This window comes from Crotalus tigris, unplaced genomic scaffold, assembly GCF_016545835.1.
Source record: "Crotalus tigris isolate CLP2741 ecotype Arizona unplaced genomic scaffold, ASM1654583v1 scf7180000017946.1269602, whole genome shotgun sequence".
Taxonomy (NCBI): Eukaryota; Metazoa; Chordata; class Lepidosauria; order Squamata; family Viperidae; genus Crotalus; species Crotalus tigris.
Genome location: NW_024096738.1, coordinates 95,807 through 112,016, shown reverse-complemented (window position 1 = coordinate 112,016; position 16,210 = coordinate 95,807). Strand labels below are relative to the sequence as shown.

The 16,210-nt window shown below is 40.5% G+C and overlaps 1 protein-coding gene across 2 annotated transcripts in view; it reads left to right on the top strand.

Moving 5' to 3' along the window:
- The window catches only part of PRAG1 (PEAK1 related, kinase-activating pseudokinase 1), a 42,260-nt gene that overhangs the window by 9,180 nt on the left and 16,870 nt on the right, over positions 1 to 16,210 (top strand). For both annotated transcript variants that reach the window (XM_039345200.1, XM_039345201.1), the window contains exons 2-4: positions 4,792 to 5,204; positions 10,311 to 10,418; positions 12,178 to 13,409. In XM_039345200.1, the coding sequence (XP_039201134.1) occupies positions 4,881 to 5,204; positions 10,311 to 10,418; positions 12,178 to 13,409 (1,664 nt within the window). In that variant the 5' untranslated portion in view covers positions 4,792 to 4,880. The remainder of the gene's footprint in view (positions 1 to 4,791; positions 5,205 to 10,310; positions 10,419 to 12,177; positions 13,410 to 16,210) is intronic.

The following is a 16,210-nucleotide window of genomic DNA, read 5'->3' as shown; positions in this document are numbered from 1 at the left end:
TGTACAACATTCCTAATTATACCTGTGGAATTTCTTTTATTGTGCCTAAAGAACATCTTCTCTATGGAAAAATCATTTTACATGAAAGCAGGCATTTTCCACAGGGTGTATAGTATACTAAGCAATAATTTACTTGAATTTAGAATGATGAAAGTGAAGGAAAGAAAAAAAAATATTCTGGCTTGCCCTAGCTACTATTTAGTTTAGGGTGTATATGACTGAACTGAATGTTAATCAGTAGTTTCTTTATAGAGCATTTGCTGTTATCCCAGTAAATGGTACTCAAATGACCCTTCTTTTGGTGAAGTCAAAATTAGAATCAATTCAGATTTTGTAATACTTATTGAATAATCGTGAATAGTGATTGATTGTTGTTAACAGTTCAGGCAAATAGGCTAAATAAGGAAGGTTTTAAGATAGTATCTAGTCAGAATTGCGAGTGGAGTTTTCTAAAAATACCCCAAGATTTCACACTCAAATAAACCCAGATTCTACACAAAAACATCCAAATTAAAAAAACCCACAATAAATCAGTTTTAAGGTAAAATATTTTTGTTTATTATAAGCAATTCTCGACTTTCGACTACAATTGGGGCCAGAATTTCCACTGCTGGGCAGGCTGATGGTTAAGTGAGTCACACACCTGAATTCACAACCTTTTTGCCACAGTTATTAAGTGAATCATGTAATTGTTAAGCCAATCCGGGTTTCCCTGTTGACTTTGCTTCTCAGAAACTGCCTGGATAGGTTGCTAATGGTGATCCCATGACTCCAGAACACTGCAACCATCATAAATACATGTTGGTTTCCAAGTGCCTGAATTTTGATCATGTAACCATAGGGATGCTGTATCGGTTATAAGTGTGAGGACCAGTTATAAGTAACATTTTCCAGTGCCATTGTAAATTTGAATGGCCACTGAATGAATGGTTATACGTCAAGGACTACCTGTACATGCAATGCAATATAATGTGTAGAAGGAACTTAGATTTTAAAATAAAAAACCTAGAAACCCAGACAGGGATAAAAACAAAACAAAAAACAGATCTGGGTTTAAAAACCCAATTCTGGCCCCCTGGCAGCTAATAACTTCCAGACTTACTTAGAATTCACAGCTATCATGGTGTTCATCTAAGTTGGGAAGACTGCTTTAAGGGAATTGTGTAAAACCTTTAGTCACGGAGTTCATACAGTGTATCACTTTAAAAGTCTTCAGTACTTTTAGAATATAAAATAATCAAAAATTATGCATTTAGGTCCAAAGAGAACATTTGTGAAATTAATGGATTTCACTCGTAATACACCAATAAGAGATTAAGGCTGGTCAATACACCTCAAATGGAGTAGACCTGCCAATCAGTAGCAAACTCTGCTGACTTGGTCTATCCTAGCCATTATTTACATCTTTTAATTTTATATTTTATATTGTACACTGCCCAGAGTCATTCTGAAATAAATAAATGATAGAATATTTTTAGTTTAGTTTACATTCCATCAGGAACAGCAATAATGTTGTCTAATCCAGGGCTTTTCAACCAGTGGTACGGATACCTGCTGTGGTACATTGGCACCTGGCTGGTGGTACATGACCATCCTAGAAAAGTGGTAGTGGGGGAGGGGAATGAGCTGAACCGGTGGCAGCACTGCACAAGCCTGAGCAAGAGATGGCTAGAGCTGAAGGGCTGTCAGGGCTCAGTGGAAGCGCCAGGATCAGCGCCAGGCTCCAGCTGGAGCTTGGCACTGATCCTGGCGCTTCTGCTGAGCCCAGAAGAAGCACCGATCAGCTGGAATGTTGCAGCATCTCCAGGGTCTTGTGATTTACATTCAGATGCTTGGCAACTGATTCATATTTATGACGGTCACAGTGTCCCAGGGTCATGTGAAGTGACTAAAACCTGCTGCAACCACCAAGGAGATGGAGAAATAAAAACCAAACACCCCCCACCCCCACCCCCGCTGCCAATCCTCAACAGAAATGCTCACAACAATGAAAACCTCGGACAGGAGGAAGAGCGCAGCCAGGTGGGCAGGCAGGTGTCTTGTTCGGCAGTGGCTTGGGGGACACTTTTTTCAGTGCCATTTTAACTTTGAACAGTCACTAAGCGAACTGTTGTAAGTTGAGGACTATCTGTACTTTATCACTTTTTTCCCTTTTTTTGGGGGGGTCATTAAGTTTTTGACATCATGCTAGGCAACTGGTGGTACTCGGATGTTGCCATATCCCAAAAGTGGTACAGTGGGTGAAAAGGTTGAAAAGCCCTGGTCTAATCCAGTGGTCCCCAACCTTTCCGTCTTGGTGACCATGTGTGGGAGGGGGGAGAGGGAATGGTTCTGGGCGAGTGGTGGGTGCGCACAAAGCTCCATTTGTGTGAGCAAAGCTTCATGCGTGAGCTCAAGCACATGCCGCTCGTGCAAGGGGAGCTGCGTGCTCATGCGCGCATGCCTGACAGAGTTCAAACTGGCCGAGTTTCACACTGGCTGCAGCCTGGGGGTTGGGGACCCCTGGTCCAATTTATGACATGGCAAGGCTGAGAGAATAATGGGGGGTGAGAATACTACTGTACTGCTGTATTCTGAATGCTACTTTGAAGTTCTTGAAAGAAGAATTACACTGAAATGTTTAAAAGGCCTTAGAAGTGACTTAGAATTAACAGATCTCAGGTTTTCAAAAAGGACAAATTACTATGAGAAAATAAAATAAATATTAGGCCCAATAAGACATAGCTTCAAAATAGGAAAGAGAAGAGGAGAGGAAGAAGAGGGAAGTAGGGAAGAGAAGAAAGGGAGAAAGAAGGTAGAGAAGAAGGAGTGTGGATGCAGTGAAAGGGGAAATGGGCGAGCAACACCAAAAGTCATGTGTATTTATTTCATTTTATTAAAAGTATCTTATATATGAATGTAAAAAGAATGTATGTTAACATCTGATAAATATCACAGTATATGTATGGGGAGAGTTTAGAAAAATAAAAAATTATTATGGAAAAAAACTGCTAAAAGTGGGCTCAGTTGCCAAACCTACACTACCATGTGGGATCACACAGGTGCAGAGCTTCTGGGCACTGCAAAGGCTCCCATGTAAAAATGTGCTGGGGGTGGGGAGTGGCGAGAGAGAGGAGAAGATAAAAAGGAGAAGGGAAAAATGTGAAAGATAGAAGAGGGAGATAATCTAGTTGCTTGTATTTAGACTGTATTTATATTTTGGGGTAATAGTTGGAAATGTAGAGAATTCCATGTCAGGAAAAAGAATAGCTCTGTGTTATATGCTCTGGCTTTGTAATAGCTTTATAATAGCTATCATGATTTGCCATACAAACTTGCTAAATTACAGTTGGTGTAACTATAGTCAATAATATGGATGTGTATTTGTGTGCTCGACGAAGAGCTGCCATTTGGAGCACAAGCCCTCAATCTTTTTATAACTGTGTTGTACTTTGATCTGTTGGACTGTAACTCCCATAATCACCAGCCTAAACACAAGCTGACTGGAAATGTTGAGAACTGGAGAAGGCTATATCTCTGATATAAGGAAGTATTTTGTACTGGCATGGTAGGTCATTAAATGAAGCAGCCACCAAGTGAAATGCAATTGTGCTTGTGATCTTACTCTAGCTTTTATTTGCTTTGGACCTGCAAAGATTGTAAATGCGAAAGATTGATCGCAAAGTTACTGTTCCATTATGGTTATGACTGTGAACGGTCACTAAATAAGGCCGTTACTGAATGAGAACTATCTGTACTGGAAGCAACAGCTTTAAAAAAATTGTTGTTTGTATTTTTGAATGAATGCATACAGCAAGCATCAACTCTGTTGCTAGTCAACACTGCCAGAAACTAAGAGAGCAAATCACATCATAGACATCATTGCATCGTTAGGCAGATTTAGTGGTGGGATTCAGCCGGTTCACACCACTTCGGCAAAACCGGTAGCTAATTTTTTGTTGCCCAGGCCCAGAATGGACTTCTGGAAGCGGCATCCACACTGAGAACCAGTTGTTCACATATTTGAATCCCACCACTGGGCAGATTGTGTAATTTGCATCATTACAAGATCATAGATCACAGAATTAGCACCCTTTGGGCAATAACATGATACATGTGATGGAAACATTCGTGATACAATAATATTTAATATCTCTTTATCCTGACTGTATAGATTTGTATGAAAAAATAAAATGTCTATGGAGCTGCTCAGTCATCCAGTTCATAGTTATCCCAAAGGTGCTTTTTGACATGGCAACTGGACTTTCTTGTTTTTTCTTTGAAGACGTTTCGCTTCTCATCCAAGAAGCTTCTTCAGCACTGAGCTGAAAAAGCTTCTTGAATGAGAAGTGAAACGTCTTCAAAGAAAAACAAGGAAGTCCAGTTGCCTCATCAAAAAGCACCTTTGGGAAAAAATAAAATGTACAAAAGATTACCCCCATCACCTTTACTCCACAGTTTGTGCAATAAATGTGCACATTGTTATTTCCTGCAAAACAGCAACACCGTTTTGTCATGTCCTTTACAGACACACAAGCATAGCGTTTTCATGTATGGGACACATTTGGAACCTAGGAAAGAGTTGGGATGGGTGTTGGCAAACGTTTCTCTGTTCCTTACTTTACCATAATCTTGCTGTGGGGAAAAGCATATACTGTAACTCTGAGGAGCAAGCAAAACTGATGTTATCTTGTGACTAACGGAGAACAGGTGTATGTGAGGATGCCCAATAATGGGAGATATTGGAACTTGGGAAACAAATCTGGAAAAAAGGGACATTATTAACATTAATTCTGTGCTCTTTCTTTGTAGTTTGGTTACAAGTCCAGGATTGTTCAGTCCAGCCGTAGAGAGGAGAACAAAATGAACCACCAAGCCCAATACAGAAGGTGCAGAGGGCAATGGAAGTGAAGCAAGAGGGCTTGAAAATGTCTGTGTGCAGTGATTTTGTGGAGCACATCTGGAAGCCTGGCTCCTGCAAAAACTGTTTTTGTCCCAGAAGTTTTCACCAACTGCAGGCACTTTCCCTTGATCAGCAAGGCAGCAGTGAAGCCTTGCAAGATTTGAATGGAATTGGAGCCAAAGTTGAAAATACGCCTTGGGCAGATGACAGTCTAATTTCCTTCTCTTACTCGAAGCCAACTATTGCTGTTAAACCAACTATGATAACCTCGGATGCTACTGGCATGTGGGCGGATGGGAACTTGAATACAGATGCCTCACAGGTAATGATTAATAAGGGGTGTGGTGTATTTTACAAGGTTGCTTCTGTTGTAAAATTTGTAACTGCCTGAGAGCAGTCTTTGTATTTGTTATGGCAGGACTTGGCAGAAATGAATTCTTTCAATTTCTGGAGCAGTCAGGGAGATATGCAGCAATCAGCAGGCCCCAAAAATCTGCTTCTTAGTAAAATGGGAGATTCTTCAGACATTTATGATGCTAGTGAGCAAGATGTTTTTGGTTTAAAAGCCAACAGAAGAGCTCAGATACCTCTTGGTATGAAAAGATCTTACCTGTTGCACTTTGATCCTTTGATTCTCCAATCCAGTTGAGTCGCATCACTGCTCTGACGAAGCATCTTCCAGTTGACCAGGCTTGACTTCCAACCTTCTGAGCTCAGTTGATCTGAGATTCAAATATTTTCCAGCTGGGTCCAGATTCTTCGGGGAATCACGGTGCCATCTGCCCTATTCCCAACCTCTTTGGAATACATGAATAGAATTCAGTTTGGAAAAATACCTCCATGAAAGAGAAGTGTTGATTGACCCAATCAACTCATCTCAGTTTTCCATCCTTTGGCTGGCTAATGATATAAGTTTAAATTTCCTTGGACTGAAATATGAGAACGGTAAGCAAAATAACATGAAACAACAACTTTTTTTAAAAAAAATGCACACCCCATTATTACTGGAAGTAGGAAGACCTCGTGTGAAAGGACTGAGATGAACAATTTTTCAGACTCAAGACTCTGTCTCTCACCTGATTGGTGTAAAATAGCTACATCTTTTAAGGCATTTGGCAATCTCGCCTCAGGATCGGTATGAAAAAAACAAAATCTGTCCCCAGTATCATTTTAACATTTGCAGATCTCTAATGAGATTCCCCCAAACTTGTGGGTATTTAATGAAGTTGCAAGATTTGGGGCATTTGATGGGCAAGAATATGCTGTTAGGTGGGCATTGAGCCTGGTACCCTAGCTGCCATGTCACTATCAGTCTAGATTTCAGCGGAACCTCCTCCTTTGGGTAATTCTTTTTTGGATTGAATAGTTGAGTCTCCCAGACAGGGAAGCTTAAGAAAGATGATTAGGGGACTGGAGGCTAAAGCATATAAGGAAAGGCTGCTGGAATTGGGTATGTCTAGTTTAACGAAGAGAAGGGCGAGCGGGGACATGATAGCAGTGTTCCAATATCTCAGGGACTGCCACAAAGAAGAGGAAGTCAAGCTATTTTCCAAGGCACCTGAAGGCAGGACAAGAAGCAACGGATGGAAACTAATGAAGGAGAGAAGCAACCTAGAACTAAGGAGAAACTTCCTGACAGTTAGAACAATTAACCAATGGAACAACCTGCCTCCAGAAGCGGTGAATGCTCCAACACTGGAAGTTTTTAAGAAGAGACTGGACAGCCATTTGTCTGAAATGGTATAGGGTTACCTGCCTGAGTAGGGTTGGACTTGATGACCTCCAAGGTCCCTTGCAACTTTATTATTATTATTATTATTGTTGTTGTTGTTGTTGTTAGTATTAGTATTATTATTATATCAGCTGTCTCTAAACTTCAGTAGGAATTGACCAGATTTCGAACTAATGTGCAGGTTGAAATTTTGTTTTATTGACCTTGATAAATGTTACAACCTAGCTTTCAAGTTAACAAACAGTAACAAAACAGATTGGCAAATATATATATTTTAAAAGGGTTCTTTTCAATTGAAATGGAGTCTTTCAGGTGGATTTTAAAAAACAAGGTTATTATTTATTCATTATAAATGCCATTCAATCCTTCTGAAAACCTAGAGAGCTTATGAGAGTAATAAAATGCAGATTATAAACAAAGCAACTTTACTGTAATTTATATACAGATAAAACCATACATTAACATTAATTAGCTAACGATTAAAAGCTGGGTGATAGAGATGTACTTTTTCAACTTCCCAAATACTGGGAGAGTGAGGGTCAAATTCATATCCCTGGAATGTGTTCCACAGCCTGGAAGTGATGCAGGAAAAGCCCCTTTCCCATGTAGCAGATAATTGAACCATCAGAAGGAGTATCTTCAAAAGGTCTCTCCTATTCATCTGAGTACCTGGAGAATTTTCATTGGGAGATGCAGATAGTCAGGCCTTAAGATTTATAAGACGACACCAATGCCTCGAATTGTGCCCAGTTGGCAATTAGCAACCAATGCAGATCTTTTGAAACAGAAATGATATGATCGCTTTGTCTTGCACCAATCAGCAGCCTAGTCACTACATAGTGATTTCCTTACAGTCACAAGAATGGGAGAGGAAAGACAGACGATGATTCCAAGGCTTATTCATAAAATGCTAATCTACAGTTTACCATTAAGTCCGAATGTAGTCAATGCCAGTAATGTTTATTTACATACGCCAGCCAGACTTTACTCATTTATTTTATTTTAGTCATAAAGCTGCTTTCCAAATTAGTTAACTGCAAATATTTTAAAAGAATCCATTTTAAACATGCTAGGCAGCTTATCATGAAAGTGCTGCTTATGCTATTGAAGTGTTGGGATCAGATTGAGAAGATCTTCTAGATTGAAAAACCTACACAGTTAAAAGAACAAAACCTCTCTGGGAAACAGTGCTAGTGTACCTTTCAGCCTGGCCTCTGTAATAAATGTGCAGAGAGAGTAAATCATGAAGAAGGAATCATGTATGTCAAACTCAGCTGCTTAGAAGAATAGCAATGGGTAGAAATGCTGTATGTTAAAAAAAAAAAAAAGTAAGACAAAACTAGCAATAAAACTATTGATATCACCCCTTTACTCTGATAAAAGTAGAATGATCTAAACCAGTACACAGGATCATTTTTTAAAAAGCCCTCTATAACTAATAATCATCTTAATACAATCTTTTGCTATTACCTAATAAACCCCAAATTTAATACAATTTTATGGGGGGGAGTGTTACTCTTCTATATGGCAGACATAGACAAGATGTAATTCGACCATCCCAGAAAGTAGAAATACCCTGTGAGGATATATCACCCAGATTCTGCCATCTTTCCTTTATTTACTAGTCCATTTTTCCTTTATTTACTAGATCACCAAAGTAACAAATTTTGTAAGAAGCTGTGGTCTTCCAGTCTCTTGCGTAACAGGAGAACAATTCAGAAAAAGGGCTGCCCAAAGAATTAAGGATCTAGCACAAAATGATATAGCGATCCTTAGTAAGGTGGGTAACTTGAAATGGCTGAGTAAATACAAGCGTACTTTTCAAGTAGACAGCTATTTGAAGTTACAACTGCCAAAACATCTTAGGGAGGTATTTACGCGAGCGAGATTCGAACAGCTTGACACAATGGCCAGATATGGGAGATTCCATTCTGTACCTTACAATGAGCGCCTCTGCATTTGCGGAACGGCAGAGGTAGAAGACTTGGCTCACATACTATTTGATTGTTGCCTGTACAAGAGGGTGAGAGACAGGTACCTCGATCTATATACCAAATGAATGACTCATTGGGATCCCCGTATCAAAACAACTTACCTTATGTGCGGCCAGAACTTGAAAATAACATTTAATGCAGCACGATATTTAAACAAAATGGTTCGGTTGAGATCTGCATATGAGGGACTGATTGGGGTAGATTGCAAGGGTGACTCCAAGATATAATTTTATCACATTTTATCTATATTTTAAATTACTGTACTCTATTTTAATTTCATTTTAGATGGTATTTTACTCCAATTTCATCTTAAGTCATATTTTACGCTAGTTCCATTTTAAACTGTATTTTATCAAATTTTATTTTAAATTGCTTTTATCATACTTTGGTAATGATTTGTTGCTGGAATTTTGCACTTTGATATGGCCCAAGGGCTAATCAATAAAGATTTATTATTATTATTACTGATGAACATTTCAGATTTGGGCTGGATTTATGCACCACACTAAAACAGACGTTGAGAGTCAACAGAACCATTGTGAGCTGATTTACATGTGATGCTAAGTTATAAACCATGCCTTCCACACTGCAGTTGTGGATATACACACTATAAACCATGATCAAATAAACAACATGATGGCATAACACAATACGAAAACCCAGACATCATATAGCTTAAGAACAAGTTTTTCTTCCTATATCCTATCATTGGGCATACTGCGACCATTCATGTAGTTTGCAGTTTCAAAGGAATTCTTGGAAGTAAAGGTGATGTTGGAATCTGACTGCTCCTAATGAAAATATTTTTTTAATGTTAAAAGTCATGTAGGGAAAGAAAGTTGTTGAGACTAAAATAGGTAGATATTGTGCAGGGGAAATGCATTGGAAGTCTATAATCTTACTTATTCAATGTCTCTGTTTTCTTCTAAGTTGCCAAGAAGTATATGGGAGGGATGTCAAGGTATATGCTTGTTTATTTATCAAATTCCTATACCACCCATATCACCTATGTGACTCTGGGTGATTTACAAATAAAAACCTAGAATCAAAAACAAAGTTTAAAAAGAATGAAAGGAAAGTTTTAAAGTTTTTTAAAATTTAAAAGCAGATAGAGCACTGGGTTGTATAACCTTGTATTTAGCAGACAGTTGGAAATAACAAATCCTGTATCCCCCCCCTACAGTTGATCCATTAAATTGAGCTAAAGTTGCCAACATTACTAATAAGGTTGATCATGGGAAGGAACTACTTCCAGTAGTCAGATTATCAACATTGTTAAATTTCTTCTTTTCAGTAAAATTTAGTAGAACTTAAATGTGCCCATCTTCAGTTTTAGAATACCCACTAAATCTGTATAAGAAAGAAAAGCATAGTAAATCTGTATATAAATTGCTAGTAATTTGATTCATTTTATTTATATGCCTTACGGTAAACTATTTTTTTCACTAAGGTCATAATCCCATTGATTCCAAATACTTAAAAATTATTCAACATTTTCTAAATCTTTGTTATATTTTTTAAGAAGATGGATACAGCCATGTTATAGAAGATTCTAATAGAGCTGTATATGAAGTATTTCTGTCTTTTATTTATTTATAAAATTGATATGCCATTCATCTTGTGGTGTGAGGTCACATATAAATCCCCACCCCCATCTTGGAGAAATGTCTATCTTGCTACATTTCATCTTTGATCAATGCAGGTCAATGAGATCAAAAGGAAGCCTCAGAACATCTCAGAAAATCGTCCTTTATTCCTTGGCCCATCTGGTCCTGAAAGGGCAGAAAGAAATATGTCATACAGTAAAGAGGTACGTGTCCATGGGGTCAAAGCACTCAATAAGAGGAACGCGGTCGTGCTGATTTGGAGTCTCAGTCTCATTCCTGTCTCACTTCTGAGAAAAATGTTCTTCTATCTACCCAAGGGGAACAGCAACACCACTACAGGTAGTCCTTGAGTTATGAATGTAACTCGAAAACTCATAGAGTGAATCTAGTTCCTTTAGCGAGATCAGTCTCTTGCTTGTTAAAGCACACGTGGCTCGTTGAGTAAACATCACAGGGTAGGGAAGGCCATGGAGGGCCTAGAGATGGAACAGGCCCCCAAGGCCTCCCTGACCCACTAAGATACCTCATGCTTCCCCCTCCCTTTCTGCCGCACAGGACTCACCTGGAAAAGGTCTGTCTCCTCGTTGCCACGGTTCCTGCTGCTGCTCCAATCTGAGGCCAGGGGATGCGTCCACAGCCCCCTGCAGCTTGATCCAGTCTCTGGAGGGCTGGAAAAGGCATCCAGAGCCCAGATCTATGGCTGTGGGGCAATTTTGCAGCCCCCAGCAGCCCAATCTGGGCTCCAGAGGCCTTTTCCAAGCCTCCGGAGCCCGGATCCATGGTCACGGAGCGATTTTGCAGCCCCCTCGGCCTGATTCGGGCTCCGGAGGCCTGGAAAAGACCCCCAGAGCCCAGATCCATGGTCACGGAGTGATTCCCCCCCCCCGCGGCCCGATTCTTGCTCCGGAGGCCTTTTCCAAGCCTCCAGAGACCAATCCATGACCGCAGAGTGATTTTGCGGCACCCAGCAGCCCAATCCGGGCTCCAGAGGCTTTTTCCAAATCTCCGGAGCCCAGATCCATGGCCATGGAATGATTTTGCAGCCCTCCAGAGGCCTAGAAAAGACCTCCAGAGCCCAGATCTATGGTCATGGAGCGATTTTTGCCCCCCTCCCCGCAGCCCAATCCGGGCTCCAGAGGCCTTTTCCAAGCCTCCAGAGACCAATCCATGTCCACAGAGCAATTTTGCAGCCCTTCCGTCACCCGATCCGGGCTCCAGAGGCTTTTCGAAGCCTCCAGAGCCTGGATCCATGGCCGCAGAGTGATTTTGCAGTCCCCCAGCAGTGGAGCCCAGATCAGCCACGGGGGGTGGTACAAAATCATTCAGCGGCCATAGATCCGGGCAGCAGAGGCCTTTTCCAGGCCTCTGGAGCCCTGATCCAGCTTCTGGAGGCACGTCAAAGCATCCCCCAGCTTCGGGTTGGTTCTCTGTTGCAGAGAACAGAGGCCTAAAGAACCATGAGATCACGTGAGATCAGTAGTGTGAGATCTCACTCCATTGATCTCGCGTCATCTTGCATTATTTTAGGCCTCCATTCTCTGCAAACACACCGAAGGCCTGGAGCAACCAAGAAAGCGAAGATTCTCCATCTTCGCAGGGTGAGTACTGAAGGCCAGGTGCCTAGGGAGACCCACAGCTGGAGTGGGAAGGGAGGAAATAACCCGGGTGACTGTTGCAGAGCCATTGTGGTCACTCGTAGGGACGAATGACTGCTGTGGTGCTGCAATACTCGTAATTTCGGGAGTTGCTCGTAAGCACTAGGCGGCGCTCATCATGTAACTTTGAAGGAGTGTTAAGTGAATGCTCATAACTCGGGGATTACCTGTAATATATTTAATTTCTCTGAGCAAAAAAGTGAAGGTTGGGAGTACTCCCCCTTTTATTGTAAATCCCAAAACCTTTGAGAAACCCACCACCAGTGTAGCATGACATGATAATAAAAATTATTTTTCAAAATTGCAGGGCCAGGATTCCGTGGCCGGTGCATCCAGAGTAACAAATTTTGGTGAAGATAAAAGAAGGGTTTTGAACTCATTCTCCAACTTTCATGTGCATGATTCTGTATATAACCTCCTAAACCCAGAAAGAGACTTACTGGCATGTCCACCAGAAACTGTGCTAAAAAGCAGCAGTTCTTTCGATTTGTCCCAAGGAAGTCCTTACTGTCTTCTGGTCAAAACCTCAGATCAAATTGAAAACAAGCCTACAGATAGCAGAAGTAATTCCAGAGAACAACAGCCTTCCTTTCAAGGAAAGGGACAGAATGAACCCATCTATGCTGAGAGTTCAAAGAGGAAAAAGATGCAGCATAATAACACCAATACATTAAAGAGTGGCGTCTTGACAATTAGCCCAAGTAAAAATCAACAAGATGGAAGAGAGAAGACCTTCCATTTGACCTGCGAGAGGAATTTTCAAGATCCTGCTTTACAAAGAACAGCAACTATTACTCTGATGGCCCCACAAAAAGAAGATGACAGTCGAGCATTTTTTCTTAGCAGCCCAGACTCAGCGGTTGGGGTACAGTGGCCATGTGCTAGCCCCACTATTAGCCCTGATACTGAGAAGTCACCATCTTTCTTTGAGCCTAGAGAGTTGCCACAAGAAAGATGTGATATGAATTCAAGAGACAAAAGCCCAGAGGCTGAGTCGCCAGTGTCTAGCAAGAATATGATTGATAGGAGTCCTGCTATTCCTCCAAAGATGTCCAAAGGAAGCCCTCCTAGACTTGAAGAGTCTCTTCCACAATCAGTCAATTCTTCCATTAAAGCCAGTTCTTCCATTGCTGAAACCTGGGATACCAGCATGCCAAGGGACGAGACAGATGGCACTGTGACTGGGCCTTTGTCCTCCTTATGTTCCCAGACGAACAGCATCTCTCCAGATGAATCCAGCAGAGGTCTTCTGCCCTCAGGCTCTGAGAGAAGACCAAAATGCTACCATGTATCCTGGCACAGGCCAGGTAGGATTGAAGAAGAAGAGGAAGAAGAGCAAAGAAGTGCAGCGGAAATGGAGAATGAAATAACTAGTTCTCCAAGTTTTTCAGATGGTCTTCAGGTGAAACCATGTCCTGTTCAAGCAGTTGGGACTCGAGAAATGGGTCAATCGACAACTTTTGCTTTTGAGTTCCCTAAAGATGAGCCTGGACCTGAGGAAGTTGTAACTCCTCGGCTGCCTCCAAAGAAACCACCCAGGTAAATATTTTTTTTTTTTAAGTTGCTTATAAATAATCAAAGTTAGGTAGATAGGATAAAGGATAAATTCAGGATGTTCCCGGGATGATTCTCTCTTTCCCCCTTTTCTGCTTTCCAGTGGAAACATTTGGGTGCTTCCTAGGATAAAACTTTTGCACGTACATAAGTGTGTGTGTGTGTTCTTGAGCAGCAGCCTTCTATTTTGTAATGATTTCTATTTGAATCAGGGTTTCAGAAAACCATTAGCTGCAACTTAATCGAAATGAAATTTTGCTAATGTGTTTTTAAATAGTGTCTGTATTTCAAAAACAAGTTGAAATCAACCCTAATTTTTTTTCTCCAGTCTGAGACTTTTTAAAAAAAAAACTGATAGATTAAAATAGCATTTCAGATGATTGAGCAGTGAATCAGTCATTTTTCCTGCAACGGGGTCTCTTCAAGCGCAAACAAAAGCACATTGCTGGTCAGAGGAAAACAGATGTGTCTGAAAATGCTCATTCTTCTGACAAGAACTTCATTGTGTTGCTCTGATTAAGTTCACCCTGCTGAATGACTGTCTGTAGAAACCAAGAAGAAATTGCAAGGAAAGGCCTGTGACCATTTATCTGGAAAATCAGAAATTAACCATTGTTAAGAAGTATTTTTCCAAGAGAAAAAAAACTAAAATCGAAGGGAGGGATGAGTTAGAGCAGGCTCCAATCTGCCGTTTTCCAGGCGTGTAGAACTAAAACCCCATCTCCCCAGTCAGCCTCCATGTTGATTAAGAATGATGGAAACTCTAACTCTGTGAAAGGAGGAAGTGGGGAATGGGTATTAAATTGGGGAAAGCAAAATTATAAAAATGGGCATGAACAAGTGGTACTTATAAACTGGTGCTTGTATTTATGGCCATCGCGTGGTAATAATTTCAGATCCTCCCTGCCAGCTTCCCACAAGCAAAGTCAATGGGGAAGTTGGCAGGAAGTTGCAAGGTACAGTAATGTAAGCACCTCATTTAATGACTCACACAACAGTCAGGACTGCCAGAGTGGCTGTTGCTAAGCAGCATGGTAACATGATTTGTTGACTGCGTCATTTTCTATTCTGATTAGCACTTGTATGACCAAGGCAAAGGATGTAGATACTTCTGTGAAATTAGGGGCCATGATTTACTGAGCTCAGGTCAATGTCAATATCAACCCCGCTTTTGAGCTTTCCCTTTCCACATTGAAAAATTGGGATGTGGAAAGTTTGCACCAAAAGGTTGCAATCAGGGTAGGACTACCAGTTCTGGGGTTAAGAAATCCAGACAATAACTAGCTTGTAGCAAAGAGATAAGGAAAACGTTTTGATCTCATTCAGTGCTCAAGTGGATATTTGCAGGCTGGATCTGGTAGCCCTACATCAGATGAATTAGGTGGCCTTATCCATCTTACTACTGCTACTATCGGAACATAATATTGGAATATGATTATTACCTGTACCACATCAGTTGTTTTAAATGATTTGTTGACTTCGCTTACTGTTACATATGTATTCAACAAATCATGGTTGACCCAACAAGGGCTTGGAAAACAATTTTATTATAACTGTATGTTGCTGCCCTTGAAAACATCTGGAACATTCAGAAATGAAGGAATTGCATTTCATAAGACAGTGCCTCCAAACTAAGAGAGCTGTAGTTGTTTCCAGTATTTTTTTTTTCCAGTTCACTTAAACTTTAATGACCTAGATCAGTGGCCAATGAAAATGCATCAGGATCTTTAGGCAGTGGTAGAAATCTTTGTGACTTGTAATAGGTTGTCAAAGGTTCATAACTCTTCAGCATTTAAGATTAGTTTTACAACTGACTCCTGTTGAAGGAATTAAAATTGATCTTATTAGCTTGGTATTGGCCCATCTGTAATCTAAGAATATAGATTTGAGACATCTTAAAGAAAACACTTCTCCCACTTTTTCATGGGAAAAAGATGGGCCCTGCTTCAGATGTTGGCTTGTGAACAGATAAAAGGGGCTCATTAAATTAGCCCCATTATGTGTCCTGGGAAAGCCGTTTGGCTGTTTATCTCAAAATGTAATTCAGGGAATGCTTAAATAAAATGGAATTAAAATTCCTATTTTTAGAGGCTGTGTTACTTCATTTTTAAACTCTTGAGCAGAGTGGCAGAAGGGATGAAGAGTTCTTTGTTTCAGTCAATAGTCAGCGATCAATTAACCTCATAAAACATAATCATCCTTTATCTGTTATGTAGAAGGAAAATGGATCTTTGTGTATCACTCAAATGTGCTGCAGGCAACACTGGAAAAGAAGTATAGAGTTGTCAGAAAAATGTAGTAATTTTTAGCACTTAAAGCCAGAACCCTTTTTGAAGAGGAAAATACAGAACAGCCCTATAAAATTGCTTAGAAGAATGGAGAGAGGCAGGGAGCAGCTTGTAACCTATATGGTTAAACGCCTCTTCCAATTAGCCTTGCCGGTATGTCCAGTAGTGAAGGTTGATGGAAGTCACATTAAAATGATATCTTACACATTGTCTCATTGCAAAGATAATGCAATTACATAATTTGCAGCCGGCATGTCTGTGACTGACACAAATTGCATGAGTGCATCATTTGTGCAATGATGTCGTGAAGGCTTTGCTATCATTTGCCCCCCAGGATACCTACATCTGGAGTTATTGCTTACAATGCAGACCTTTTCTGCATCCAAATTCTGGCTTAAGAATCAAATTGTGCTGATATTCTAAATTAGAAAACATTAAGGCTGCAATGTATGAAAATAAATAAATAGAACTTGCTTCCTCTTTCACACTCACGGAGAC